Source organism: Quercus suber, unplaced genomic scaffold (genome assembly GCF_002906115.3).
Source record: "Quercus suber isolate HL8 unplaced genomic scaffold, Cork oak 2.0 scaffold_411, whole genome shotgun sequence".
Lineage (NCBI taxonomy): Eukaryota > Viridiplantae > Streptophyta > Magnoliopsida > Fagales > Fagaceae > Quercus > Quercus suber.
Genome location: NW_027069862.1, coordinates 477677 through 492388, shown reverse-complemented (window position 1 = coordinate 492388; position 14712 = coordinate 477677). Strand labels below are relative to the sequence as shown.

At 36.0% G+C, this 14712-nt stretch overlaps 1 protein-coding gene across 1 annotated transcript; it reads right to left on the bottom strand.

The window, feature by feature from the left end:
* Positions 1-2155: 2155 nt before the first annotated feature.
* On the bottom strand, positions 2156-8107 carry LOC112021666 (DNA gyrase subunit A, chloroplastic/mitochondrial). Its single transcript, XM_024054219.2, has 4 exons — positions 7467-8107; positions 5718-5787; positions 5501-5566; positions 2156-2703 (listed from the first exon to the last, which is right to left on the bottom strand). The coding sequence occupies exons 1-4, from the start codon at positions 7922-7924 to the stop codon at positions 2584-2586; spliced, it is 714 nt and encodes a 237-aa protein (XP_023909987.1). The 5' UTR covers positions 7925-8107; the 3' UTR covers positions 2156-2583.
* Between the last annotated feature and the right edge of the window lie 6605 nt (positions 8108-14712).

The window sequence follows — 14712 nt, the reverse complement described above, 5'->3', positions numbered from 1 at the left end:
TGAGTTTTTGTCCTCCCTTAGCTTAGTTTCCTAACTATCCTCTGTTTGTTGTGTTGTTGTACTGTTTGTTTCTTTTATTTCTTGTTGTTCATCATCATGAACTTCTTGTATTTTTCATTTTTCTCTCTTTTATAATAGTTTTCTGATTGCCTATCAAAAAAAACAAACCCTAAATTTTGTCACTTTATTATCTACTATTTCTCTTAAATTGGTATATGTTTAGAATTATATGAAAAAAATATACTTAGAAACATATAGAAAATATAAATAAAAATATATTTAAAAATTTATTAATAAATGTATCCCCTGCACCCTACTTTTTCAAAAATTGCCGAGTCGCCACACCGCACCCACACCCAAACTCGAATCAGCACACGTGCTTCCTAGCCATCCCCCCATTCGCTACCATACTTCCCTTCTATCACTCTTCTCCATAATGCATTCCTCTCATGACTATAACGCCACAACCATTTCCCTAACAAAGATTCATTAAAAAGCATAAATCTTCTAATACCCCAACCACCTGCAGAAAGAGGAGTACAAACGTCTGCCCATTTAACTAGAATCCAAATGAAGTTTAGTCACTTCCCCCGTACCACCCCTTAAAAATTTTCGCTGCAATTTTTCATTATGGTTAGCCACATCTACCGGGATAGGAAATAAAGAAAGGAAATAGGTAAGCAAGCTCGATAGAGTAATCTTAATTAAGAATAGTAGAGAATATTAATTAAGAGCTAATTGTTTTCCAATTTATTTGTAGCCACCTTAATATTTTCTACCGGATTAGCTACATAGCACCTGCAATTTATTTGCTAATCTTTTCACTTAAGTTACCAAGCCCCTGTTTGGTATCTCTTCTCCAAATGCATTTCACAGGTTTCTATAAAGCAAAATGCATTTTATAATTTCTGAGTGTGTTTGACAAGTTTTTTTAATCCTGTGAAATGCATTTTATGAATAACACATTTTGCATTTCTCAATTTTTTAAGCCAAAACTGAAGATTCTCATTTTGCATTATCTTTCTAATTTTTGCCAAAGACTGTGGGGCCCACTTCTTGCACATCAAATTAGACCCAATATCACTTTCCAGCCCATTTCTTTTATTCTTGTTTTATGCTCCTCCCCTTTCTTCTTCTCCCTTGGGTTTCTCTATGATCCACAGCAACCAAACGTGCCTTCAGCGTTTTCATCACTCTCACTCTTAGCACTCAGATAATTACTTCAACCCTTCCCCTTCAGCCGCACCTCAGACCTGATTCAACTCACTCTCTATGCTCTAAATCAATTTATAGATAGATAGATAGATTGATAGATATGTATATATATATATCATAAATCATTTTTTTCAATGACTTGAATAATTTTCAAATATCAGATAGTTTGTTTTTTTCCCAAGGAACTACAAGAAAATCTCTTAATTCATTTTATTTTTCTCAGTTTACTCAACTATAAATCTTATGATATCAACAGTGCTTAGGGGCATTCTTGTAGCAAGTCCACATGGTGTTGAGGTCACCAATATGGTTCAAGACCAAAGCTACCAATGGTGGTAGATTCATTCAATGGATTTGATTAGGTTCGATGGAGTGACTGGGCTTAGTTGCGATTCATCAATTAGGTTCAATTGGTGAAGATTTGGGGCTATGCACAGTGGCTGTGTCAACTATTGGCAATGAGGCAAACTTTTTTTCTTAAGTTAGAAATTTGTGCACGGTGGCCCTGTCACTAATTTTTTGGGGTTTTGAATGTGGAAATTTGTTTGTGCATATGATTGAAAATTGTAGAAATCATGGAAAATTAGTAGAGAAATGCAAAGAATTATAGAAAATTTGTATAAACTGGTTGAATTTTTTGAAGAAATGAAGAAAATTTTTACTAGATATATTGTTTTTTATTAGCAATTTCCTTGTGAACAAAATTATCAATTTAAACATAAACTAAAAAATTTTGCTTGTAATAGGAAATTGTGGAACTTTTTTTGATAAGTGAAATTATAGAAATTGTTTAATTTAAAATTTGTTTGTGCAGGAATATTACTTTTTATACTTTACTCTTTATATGTATTTCGAATAGGGCTATATGCATGTACAATTAAGTTCTTTTTTTTTTTCTTTTTTTTTAAATTTGGGACCATTACCTTATTGGCAAAAAATTCATTCCACCAGAATTCATAATCAAACACAATTACATATAGTATAAATATTTTTCAGCATAAGTTTCAGCATAATACCAAACACAATTTTTTAGAAAAATATGTTCTGCCATAATGTATTCTTAAGACTGCATTCTGCTGAAATACAAACATCACCTAAGTCCTTGGATCCTTTCTTCTTTTCATATTTTTATTACAAAAATTTAGGTAAATAGCATCCATCAAAGATAAACCACAGAGGCTGGAATATCATTTTTTTTATTTCAATTCTTTTATAAGTAAAAAAATATTAACATTGATCATTTATTTTTATTTCAAAAGAAACCAAAAAGTTCACTAACTGCCTAATTCACAACATCCAGATGTTCTAGAATATAACCAATCCCATGCAAGCATAGCTTGTAAAAACAAGATGACTTGTAAAGAGAAACTAAGAATTGGAACTTACTTCCAATCTACACTCTGTGTAACGCATGGCAGCAGCTGGATCTGCATCTATTGAACCAAAATTCCCATGCCCATTTATAAGTGGACATCGTAAGGAGAAATCCTGAAAAAAAATTAAAAATAAATAAAAATAAAAATAAGACTACAAGATACTCAAAAGGCAAGAAAATAACTACAATGTGTGTGTACATATATATAGGAATGGAAAAGCAAACAGTAGATGAAATTGAGAACATGGTAATAAATCAAAATTAAGCTTCACTTTTTTTATAACTAATAACCTTTATTGAAATGGAGGAGAGACTCTACGTACACAAGATGTCTACGCAAGCTCTCCTAAAAAAATATCATAAAAGAAATACAATTTAAAGGCAAGAGACTCTATAGAAACTACAATCAAATGAATATTGCTAGTTCCAAGAGTAAGTAACCATTAAAACTGAGATCTTAAAAACAACGATTTTAGCTCAATAACTAAGACCTCCATACCATTAATTGTGCGACTGCTTATCTTACACCTCATTGCCCTCATTAGTCATAGAGGAACTACCTTTTTTTTTTTTATAAATAAAAAAGACTTCATTGAAGAAAGAGAGTAACAAAAGAACCAAAGCACACAGGCAGTGTGCAAAGGATACAGCAAAAACAAAACATAAAAATTACAACACTCAAGCAAATCAACTAAAGAAACAAAAATATAAGCTTGAGGCATTTGACCACTCGAGTAAGGTCTGGAGGAAAAGCAGTATCACGTCATGGATTGATCTCTCATTTCCTTCGAAAGTACGAGCATTTGTTCCCACCAAATACCCCACATGAGACAATGAGGGATCATGGCCCAAATCACTCCAGATCTGTGCCTGCCTGTTGAATTTACTAGGCCAGCTTAAAGCTAACAATTCAGCCACTGAAGCATCCCTGTTACAAGCAATGATATACAATTCAGGGAAGTTATCCTTTAAAGAGAGCCCCCTAAACCATGGATCATGCCAAAATTTAATAGAGGATCCATCTCCCACCTTAAATCTAACAAAATACTGATAAGTGTCCCACCCCTTCCTAATACTTTTCCAAAGGCAAACTCCATAAGGCCTCTGTACAGTGATAGAGCTCCAGCCCACACACTGCCATATTTAGCAACCACCACCCTCCCCCACAAAGCATCTCTCTCCATTGCAAACCTCCATAGCCATTTACCTAGTAAACCTTGATTAAATAGGGCCAAATCACAGATGCCCAGACCCCCACTTGGAATTGGTATGCATACCTCTCTCCAACCCACCAAATGATACTTAAACTCATCCCGTAAATCACCCCAAAGGAAGTCTTGTTGAAGCTTTTTAATATACAGAGCAACACTCATAGGGATAGGAAAAGAGAGATAATAAGTAGGTAAGTTTGATAAGGTGCTCTTCATCAGCATAAGACAGCCCCCTTTGAATAGATACATTATTTTCCAACCAGACAATTGTCTCTCCATGAAAGTGGAGCTGAGAGGGAGACCCAGGTATGTCATGGGTAACTGACCAACCCTGCAGCTCATTACAATAGCCAGCTCATCCATATTTGGCACATTACCAACTGGAACCAATTCGGACTTCCCAAGTTATCTTCAACCCAGAGATAATCTGAAACCATATAAACACAGCTTTCAAATACCAAATTTGCTCTCAATCCGCCCCTCAGAAAATCAAAGTGTCTTCTGCAAATAGGAGGTGAGAGATAACTAGCCAGCTAGCAGGATGATAACCTACTGCAAAACCCAATATATAATTTACCTCTCCTCGCTTTCTCCAACATTCTACTAAGAGCCTCCATTCCAAGCGAAGTAGCTCTTGGCAAATTTACCAAACAAGTTCTTCCATCTAAAGAGTATATCCGCAACTCACTTAGGCATCACCCAAGGAACTTTAATCAATGAAAACCCAAAAAACCACAATTCCTGAGCAACAGCACAATGCACTAATTATCCACAGTTTCACCAGGGCATTCACACATGCAACATCAATCCACCAATATTGTGATTCTCCTAACATGATTATCCACCTGTTAATTTTTTGTTAATTATTATCCCATTTTGCTGCTCACACAACAAATGCCACCTTTTTAAAGCCTTAGTACACTAAATCCTCTTCCAAGGAAGTTCACTCCCATGGAACCTTGTAACGCCTCATAATAAGACTGAACATCAGACTTACCATTGCTATTCAACCTCCACGCTCCACACCTCAAATGATTTGAGCCCTACTCTAGGAATGCTCATCAACTATTTGATTCCCAATTGTTGAAAGCTTGAACAAATTGAATGTGCCGAGAAACTTAATACTAAAGACTCAATAATAATTGAAGTAGCCTATGGAAGGTGCCAAGAACGTGGCCCCACATTGAAACTAGACCACAATCCCCTTTTTTTGTAAGCAAGCTTTGGCCCCAAGTGGAGGGGGAAGGGGAGATTCTAGCAAAACTAGACCACAATTCTAGAATATTTTTGTATTTGATCTTTTTTTATTTTCTTGGGCTCTTTGTTGGCTTTAACACAACCACTACTCCAGTCAGTATAAAAGAACAGTTTCCTAAAATGCACAACTTCAAACACACCAAAACACACTATATTTACGTTACAAGTTTATGTTTGTCAAGTTTTTGATGATTCAATGGCCTTCAAGAGGTAGTCATATAAATTAGTAAAAAGGGTAACTGTGACACAATTTATATGTGTGTGTGTGTGTGTGTGTGTGTGTGTGAATATAGTTATTTTGTTACTTCATTATGATGCTAGTTTATATATGCAAATAAAACATAAAATACGCACCCAATACTAGATGGACAGCTTTGACCTGCAATTCACAAATCAACTTCTTTTTACCCCTCCATGAATACAAATTACAATCCCAATTTACCTGTGCCATTCGCACTAAGGAATCGTAGACAGCAGAGTCTCCATGCGGGTGAAATTTTCCTAGAACCTACAATAAAAGGAACTACAAATTTTAATCATCAAATTATGCAAACAATGATAGACAAAAGAACAAACCGCAATAACAATATTTTTAGGAAAAGAAAACATATGCATTGCCTCAAATAAAGTGAAACAGTACATCATAGTCAAAATTTAACCTCTCCAACAACTCTAGCACATTTCTTGAATGGTTTCCGAGATGAAAGGCCCAATTCATGCATTGCAAATCTGTAGCCATAATTTTTGAGAACATATCAGTCACACTGTTTACCCAAATAAATGATGTATAATATCCATGCATGAAAAATAAAACATGTAAGGATAAAAATATAAATACATTCACACAATCATCATATGACAACAACTTACTCTAAATTACAAAATCTAAAATTAGAACAATATAAAAAATGACTGCCCTGCCCAGGTTTTACCATAGCACATATCACATGCAGCAGCTAAAATAACAGATAATTAAAACATATATGTGATGATACATATATTAAATTAAAATAAAAATGACACAATTAAGCACAAACACAGATTACATATGCCATCAGCTAGCTCAAAATTACAGAATTTAGAATATGAGTAAATGAGTAATAAATAAAAAAATGCACAAACATCACCATAGCACACATTACATGCAACAACATAAATTACTTAACAAATCAGAGTAGGTATTAAAAATTACATACATTTATAAAACATGCTTTACAACTAATACCTTAATCATGCATGAACTTGAAATAATCCATTAGGCATTGGTGGAGCTACATTAGGGCCATAGCTCACCCAAATCTTATACATATGAAATGGCAAAGTAGCTAGGCTTATAACCCTACTTAAAAAAGAGTCTGAATTTGATAAGGATGGGATAAAAAAACCCACGTTTTACACCATCCAATAAAAGATTTCCACATCAAATTTTTACTTAAAATTCAATACATCCTACCACACCTAATAACATATCAATAAACTCTCAATTTGGTTGGATTTATAGATGGGTATTAGAATTGATTGATTGTGGTTGTGCTTATTCTTAAATATGTAATAAGATAATGTAGCATGTTAGGATTGGAAGATGTAAAACTTGGGTTTCACACCACATCCTTATAGAATTTAATCTCTTTATAAAAAATAAAATAAAAAGATAATAAAAAGTACATTGTTTTATATATAGAGAGAGCCACAGCCTCATTATTGATAAGTTGTATACATCAATTACATAAATTAATTGGACACCCATTAAATTATAATGAACACACAGCTCTCAAATAGTAAAAGAAAAACAAATAGAGGTTCTAGTCCTTACACTTTAATGGCTTATATTTTAAATAAACACACTTAGCTTTTGTATGGTTGAAAATATCAAATCTTTTTACCAATATTTACAAAATTTGTTTTGTTTAGTAGATTTTTTTTTTATAGTACGCACTAGAAATCACGGATACTAACACTGGTTTGGGGGTTACAACACAAGAATTTCTGAAAAATTATAACATGAAACAACCGGTACAACATGGATACGAAATAAAAAAAACATTTTAAATTATTAAAAAAAATTATTTAATCTAATATATTGGTTAATGTAGTTAAGCTATTTAGTAGGCTTATAATATGTGGATTTTAAATTTTATGTAGATAAACATAAAAATTAAAAATTAAAATTCATACTTACATAAATAATATAATATATATATATATAGCGGCGATCCTGTATCAAACGGTACCGAAACAGACTCGGTAAGAAATTGACTCCTTGCTAGTAACGTATATTTACATTTTATAGTGTACTTAGTCCTCTATTTACTTAAAATTCAGTAACAAATTGTAGAAATTCATATTTTTAGAATCAAAAATTTTGAAATTCGTTTCTGATTAAGATACAGAAAAGTAGAAAAACTGACAGGATTCGGCGATGGACGGGTTTAAGACCGTCGCGAACGTCGGGCAGAGCACGGCCGAGGAGGACTGACATGGCGTAGGACATGTACGCCTCGGTGGCCTCCTTGTGTAGCTCAAAAGGCACGATTCTCCCTCCGCCATCTCCATCGCCGCCGTCGTCATTTCCGACTCTGCCCTTCACCCAGACGCTGCCGTTCCCGCCGCCGTCGTCGTCGTCGCCGCTGCGTCTGGCTGCTTTCACCACCGACTTAGAAGAGGAGGAGGAGGAGGCGGTGGAGAGAAAACGGAGGTCCGAGAGGCTGTGGCGGAGCCTTGAGGATGAGGAGAAGCGGGTCGGAGCGGTTAAGAGAGAGTAAGGGCGGTGGCGGAGGAGGATTGTGGAGAAGCGGAGTCCTGAAGAGAAAGCCATTGTGGAAGGATAAGAAGAAGAAGAAGAAGGAGGAGGAAAGGATGGTTTCATAGAGGTGGCGGTGGCATTTGCCGGCGGGACTTGTTTTATCTTCTTCTCCTTCTTTGGTTTTTTTTTGGGTGTGAATAAGAGTAAGATAGGGTTTAAGCTTTTGGGGGGAAAATGGAATGGATTGAGTGGAGTGGAGTGGAGTGAAAAACCCTAAATGTAGGTGCTGTGGTTGCGCGCCAAGTTGGAGATTTTATTTTTATGTAGCAATTTTGTTTATTTCTTAATTATGAGTGCACGTGCATCTCACGTGTTTATAGTTTTTACTGATTATATTTTTTTCAATAATTTTCTTACTTATGGTAGGGTTGGGCAAGCACCTATTCGAACCAATGCTCCGCCACGATACGAATGAAGTCGCACCGTTCAATAGGTCAACTGACTAACTTGAAGTCGGTTATCAAAGAATGAGGTTGGTTCTAGCATTGGCGTAGTGTGCTTGTGATTTGTTCATGATCTAAAGGTATGTTTTTTTCATTTTTGGATTTGAGTTTGAGATTTGTGGATTTTGATTTGTTCTAGGTATAGTAGTTGTGATTTGTGGGTAAATTTTTTGAATTGTGGGTTTTTGATCTTTAGGTTTTGATTTCGTTTATGGATTTCGATGTTTTTGATTGTTTGTGGTTGTGAGGTACAATTTGTGGGTTGTTTGATTTTTGTTGTGGTTGTGGTTTGCTATGTTGTTTGATATGGTTCTCAACTCAACCCCAACTCAAATATTTCAAACTGATTGACCCACCCCACCCCAATGTAGGAAAATCACATAGATAGAGGCTGGAGAACCGACTTCCAATGGTGTTGAGCAGAGACGGTGAAGGGATAACTGAACCTTATAGTGCAGTGGCATATTTGCCCAATAACCACACTAACTGCATCATGCACACTCCTACTTATAAGGCATCTAAGTATAGAGGCACACCAAAATTGACAACAGAAATCTCTCTCTCTCTCTCTCTCTCTCTCTCTCTGTAAGACTGCATTCGGAAAAGTATGAAATTTTGTCATGTGCCGCACTGTTTGAAAATAAAATTTAAATACTCTCAAACCAAGGGTGTATTTGTATAAGCTGTTAGAAAACTGTATTTTGAGTTTAAATTAAGCAATTTTAGGAAGAAAAAAAAACTACTAAGAGTCGTGGTTGCAAAATAGAGTTTTGGATTTTAAAAACAATCTTTTAGGCTCCGTTTGGGAGTTCATAAGGGAATAGAATGGAATGTAATAGAATGTATTTAAGTAAGGGAAAGGAATGGAAAATAATGAAATTGAATAGAATGAAGTAACCTTGATTGGATGTTTCCACTGCAGGGGAGGTTCCATGTTTGGATGTATTAAATTTCAACAACAAGAAGTCAAAAAACTAAAGCAGCAATTTTGAATTTAAATGCTCTCTCTCTCTCTCTCTCTCTCTCTCTCTCTCTCTGCCTAGGATGAGAGGAGGCCCAGCTACCTTGAATTAGCCAGAAATCCTGTTTTAGTTTGCATTTTCTAGGATCAGTATGGGGGGATTTCAAAGTTTCTTTATTGAATCTAAGTTGTTTCAATTGGTGGTTGAGGAAGGAGGGAATTTTTTCTCCCTTAAGATTTTTGAACGGGGAAAATACTACATGCAATCGGTGTTTATGGGCAAGAATGCAGCTCTTTGAACAATGAGAAGTTTGGAACACACCGTGATTGGGGCTAGTCCTAAGCAATTTTTCACGTTAAGGGATGGTGCTGCTGCTTACACTTTGCAACGAGGGTGCAACTCCCTTGGGTAGTACTTAGCAGTGATAGTGCTTAAGGTAGGTGGGCTATAGCGAACTATCATTATTCCTACCGAAAAATCACAACAAGGATGGAGATCTTTTGGGATTGAATTAAGAAGGATATTGGAACCTTCTCAATATGCGTTGGGTGGATTGAAGTTTGTACCATACAGGTCTAAGCAGATCCCAAAATCTCATCATGTCAGGTCCTATGCGGAAAAGCATGTTCAACAGCCCCTTATCAACGAAAAGGTTAAAGTTGGTAGCGTGAAGAATATTATGGAGTTTCTGAGTGACAATTATTGCACACAGGTAGTAGTTTCTGAAACTCAGGCCAGAAGTTTTCCACAATCAGCCATGGGAGGTGGTAAGGGTGGTATTAATGGTAAGAATAAAATTAAGGAGAAAATCTCAAAAGGAAATAATGTCAATATTCCTCTAAAGCCCAATTTGAATTCAAAAATGGTTGAGTTTGGAAAGCTAGTGATAGTAGGAAGGCACGTTGGCTAGGGAGAGGGTTGACTGTGTATGTAAATGAATATGGAAAGAAAGGGTATCTTGGGATGGTGCTAAAGGTGGGAAACAAGTTGGCAAATGGGTTATGTTGAATAAGGTCCATAAGGGTCTGGGCCCATCCAAGCAGAATGCCCTTGTTAGCAAATAAAGCACCCATTTTGGGCCTTGGTTTGTCAAGCCCATTAAGTTTTGAGGCTGGCGAGAGTTCTTTAAGTGGACAAAAGGAGCTGGAGTCTTCTTACCTGACGAGGTTCACTATGTCGAGCTCAAGTAGGAGTGAACTCACTGCCACAAAGGAGTTTGAGTGTTCAAGGGTCTCACCCATCACATTGGAGCAACAAGTGACGTCGCCGAAGGGATTTTCTTTCTTAACTCAGCCACCCATTGCATCGAAGCAACATGTGATGTCACTGATAGGCATAGATCAGCCACCCATGGTGCCGATAGGACCAGCGGAGGTGGCTCAAGACTCCCACGAGCAGATATTGCCGATTAGTGCTCCGAGTGGGTCTAGGTGGGTGCCGGAGGTGTCACCGGCCACGTTATCGGAACCAGTCTTGACCCTTAATGACTCGAGTGTGTCGGAACTGGTGTCTTTGCCATCTCTAGTGGCATCGAAGGAGGGGGATGATGATTTTGTAGGTTCAGAAGGACTGGTTACATTTGATTTTGAGGGAGCTCAATTACCTAGTCCAACTATAAGGGATTTGGTCGGTGACCTATTTGTTAGTCTAAATCTTTAGTAAGTAATTATAAAGTATGGTAACACATGCAAGTCGCATTTGCGACCTATTTGAACCCTTAAATGAAGAAAAAAAATTCATAGTAGATCTTCTCTCTAGGTTCTATGTAGAGCCCAAGAGGTGAAAAACTCTATCGTCTTAGTACGAACGGCTCTCTCCGCTTTACAGTAAAAACGGTTGTTAAACACTTCTCAAGGAGGCTATGGATGATATTTTGAATAGATATGCGGGTTTATAGTTATCAAAGAAGGAGGAAACATAGATTGTTATAGGCACTCCGGTGATAGACAGTCGTAGAGTGTTGGCTAGGAAGTTCTTTACGAAACGACTAGTTAATTTGGAATCGGTGGCGCAAGTTCTAAGATCAGTTTGGAAAATGACTCAGAATTTTGAGGTTAGTGATTTAGGAGATAGCAGGGCTCTTTTTCTTTTCTAGAATGATGATGATGTAGATAAAGTCTAGTTGCTCAGTCTGTGGTCTTTTGAAAAATACCTCCTTGCCTCGCATAAGTTGGAAGCAGGGGAGGCAGTGAGCAAGGTCAAATTCGACAAAATATCATTTTGGATTCAAATTCACGGCATCCCAACCATGTACCAAACCAAGAAGGTGGGGTATAGCATTGGAGCTACTCTTGGAACTGTGGAAAAAGTAAACGTGAATGAAAAAGGGGTTTTGTCTTGGAAACTTCATGCGTATAAGGGTGATGATAGATATCTCGATTCCTCTATGCAGGGGTCGAAGGGTTCATTTAGGAGGCTTGAGTCAGATAGTCCATATGGCTTATGATTTTGAATGGACTGGTTACATTTGATTTTGTAGGTTCGGAAGGATTGGTTACATGTTTTATCAAGCAACAATTGGTGGGATTGGAATTGTTATATGGTTGAATGTCCATAAGTGTAGATGCAAGATTAGGTGTCCCCCAATGGCATCACAATTTGAAAATTGTTACACTTGTAAGGAATGAAGATGCTCTCTTCACATATCAATAATCCAATACTATATCTTCCACGGGTTATTTGTGTATATGCTTGTATGTAGCAAACAGTTTGCCTAAAATCTTTTAGGAATATCATCCATAGCCTAAGTCTAATTTGTCATTATTGCTTATTATGATTATTATTATGCCATTATTGTAATTCTAATGGGATTATTATTTTTTAAGAGAATGGAATCTGCTATGCATTTGCTTTTGCAATAACCAAGGGTAGTTGTTTACTAAGTACTAACATGGAATAAAGCAATCACAGTATTATCAAAAAAGCAAATCTCTCTCTCTCTCTCTCTCTCTCTCTCTCTCTCTCTCTCTCTCTCTCTCTACAGTGAAGATGGTTTTGTTTGTTGGTTGGTCATAGAGAGTTCTGATAGGATTGGATCCCGAAATTGTTGACTGGGAATGAGATAAAAAGAAGTAAAAGAAGTTGGGAAAAAGAGAAATAGAAGGAGAAGAAGAAGAAAGTCTCAGCGCAGAATTCCAAGTTGTTTATTATGTGTGTATCAATGTAATGTATTGCTCCTATGGATGAGAGGCCAGGTGGACGACAGAGACTAGCTCTGGGTTAGGGGTGCTACAGAGAGCACAGAAAGAATTCGTTCCTAAATTATAGTTTCTAACTTGTTTGTAAGAAACTCCTTCCTGGACTAGAAGGAGAAAATTTCATCAATGTGTTAGTTGATTTCATACGATGTGTCAAATTAATGTAAATGGTTCTTTTTAGGAAGAAACATCAATCGATTGCTTGCACCCCTTATTTTGATAAGAAACTTGATGAACGAAAGAGGATTTCCACAAGTAAATGCAACAATGAAAGAAGAAAAGCATGGAAGTCTGATAGCTATTTGACCTGCTTTGTGGTTACATGGTTGAGGTTCATATGTTGACTGATTTTAGTTGATCTGTTAATTTGGTCAGGTACATCTGATGTGGGCAATTAATAAATAGAAGAATATCAATGTTTGACAATGAATAGGCTATATTTTATTCCTAAAAGATTTTAGGCAAACTGTTTGCTACATACAAGCATATACATAAATAACCCGTGGAAGATATGGTATTCGATTATTGATATGTGAAGAGAGTATCTTCATTCCTTACAAGTGTAACAATTTTCAAATTGTGATGCCATTAGGGGACACCTAATCTTGCATTTACACTTATGGACATTCAAACATATAAAAATTCCAATCCCACCAATTGTTGCTTGATAAAACATGTAACCAGTCCTTCTGAACCTACAAAATCAAATGCGACTTGCATGTGTTCCTCAACTTTAAGGATTTGCTCTTATAGCTTATTAAGAAACAACAACATCTAGACGTTTTCTCTATCACGGTGTTGTCCATATGGCATCAACGAAACCAAGTTCGCATGCACTAGCCTAGTTGTAGTCCCCATCATCTCGCTTCCTTGGCAAAAGAATGACTTGCAGAATTTCTAGCAGTGTAGCCAACCCTTTGAGTTTGATCCCTTGTGCCTCGAGGTCCGTGGCGCCCTCCACCGATGGGTATGATAAAAGCAAACTTTGATGAAGCTATCTTCAATAAGGAGCATAAATCTGGAATTGGTGTGGTGCTCAGAGATGACCACAGGTTAGTGTTGGCCTCCTTATCTCAGAAAGTGTCACAGGTCTATAGCCCTTTGGAGATTGAAGCTATAGTAGCAGCAGCTCTTGTTTTGCTGTAGATTTGGGTTTTAAACATGTGATTCTAGAAGGAGATTCTCAGGTCCTTATAACAGCTCTAATCAAAGTGTATTTTTTTCCCTCTGATTTGCTTATTGATGATGTACGTTTTAATGTTAGGTTTTTTTGATCAATTACGTTACTCTCATGTAAAGAGAGAATGTAATAACGTTGCTCATAATTTGGCTAGACATAGTGTTTTGAATTTTGTTGTGTAGATGGAGGATATTCCACCACATTTTCTTTATGTTGTCCTTGCTAACTGTTAAAAATCCAGTGGTTCCTAATGGAGATGGATAGGAATTATAGGGGAATTGATAGAAATTGTAGGGAAATTGATTTAATTCGAGGTAGTTACCCTCCATAGAGAAAGAGAGAGAGAGAGAGAGAGATGCACTAATACACTAAGGAATTGATTAATTCTTCATTGATATCTAATGTTGAATTACAATCATGTATTTATAAAAGACTAACTCTAATCTCGTTGACCAACAAGGCCTCATCCTATTGGTTCTATTATTCCCCAGTGCATTAATAATTATATCATGTGCTAAATGTGATTAACATGTTTGAAATTGTAACTAACTAACTAACTAAATCTCAATACAACAATTATTATTCATATGCTTATAGCATTCTTAACACTGACATTTTCAGCTTTTCTTAATAATATGCATTATGTTCCTTCTCAAAAAAAAAAAAGGTTCAAATATTAAAATAGTCTATACCATCAAGTTTTAGATGAAAAATACTAACTTGATTATAGGACAAAATAAAAAAGGACAAAGTTTAGCAGCAAAATTCGTAATAGCCGAATAAAATAATATTACTACATATTTTGAAAATCTAATCGTTGAATTGCATGTTCTTTATGCTCTTAATATACATGTCAAATTTTATATCAATCGAATATTTATTATATGATCTATAAACTTATATTTTATACATAATTATAAACTACAAAAACTCAATTTAAACAATTTATTGATGACATAGCTATTGACATTTAATTTTTTAGAAATTTTGCAAGCACGAAGGGATATTGAGTAAGGTTGCGACATAAAACTGTAACCAATTTGGTGGCCAAAATGGCCAAATACCACAT

Bases quoted from the DNA above. Each gene is read 5' to 3' on its own strand.
- LOC112021666 (XM_024054219.2), bottom strand. From the start codon at position 7,924: ATGAAACCATCCTTTCCTCCTCCTTCTTCTTCTTCTTCTTATCCTTCC. The intron at 5,788-7,466 runs GTCAGTTTTTCT...TTATGGCTACAG, and splicing joins CCCGTCCATCGCCGAATCCT to ATTTGCAATGCATGAATTGG. The intron at 2,704-5,500 runs GTAAATTGGGAT...ATTTTTTTTCAG, and splicing joins CCTTAGTGCGAATGGCACAG to GATTTCTCCTTACGATGTCC.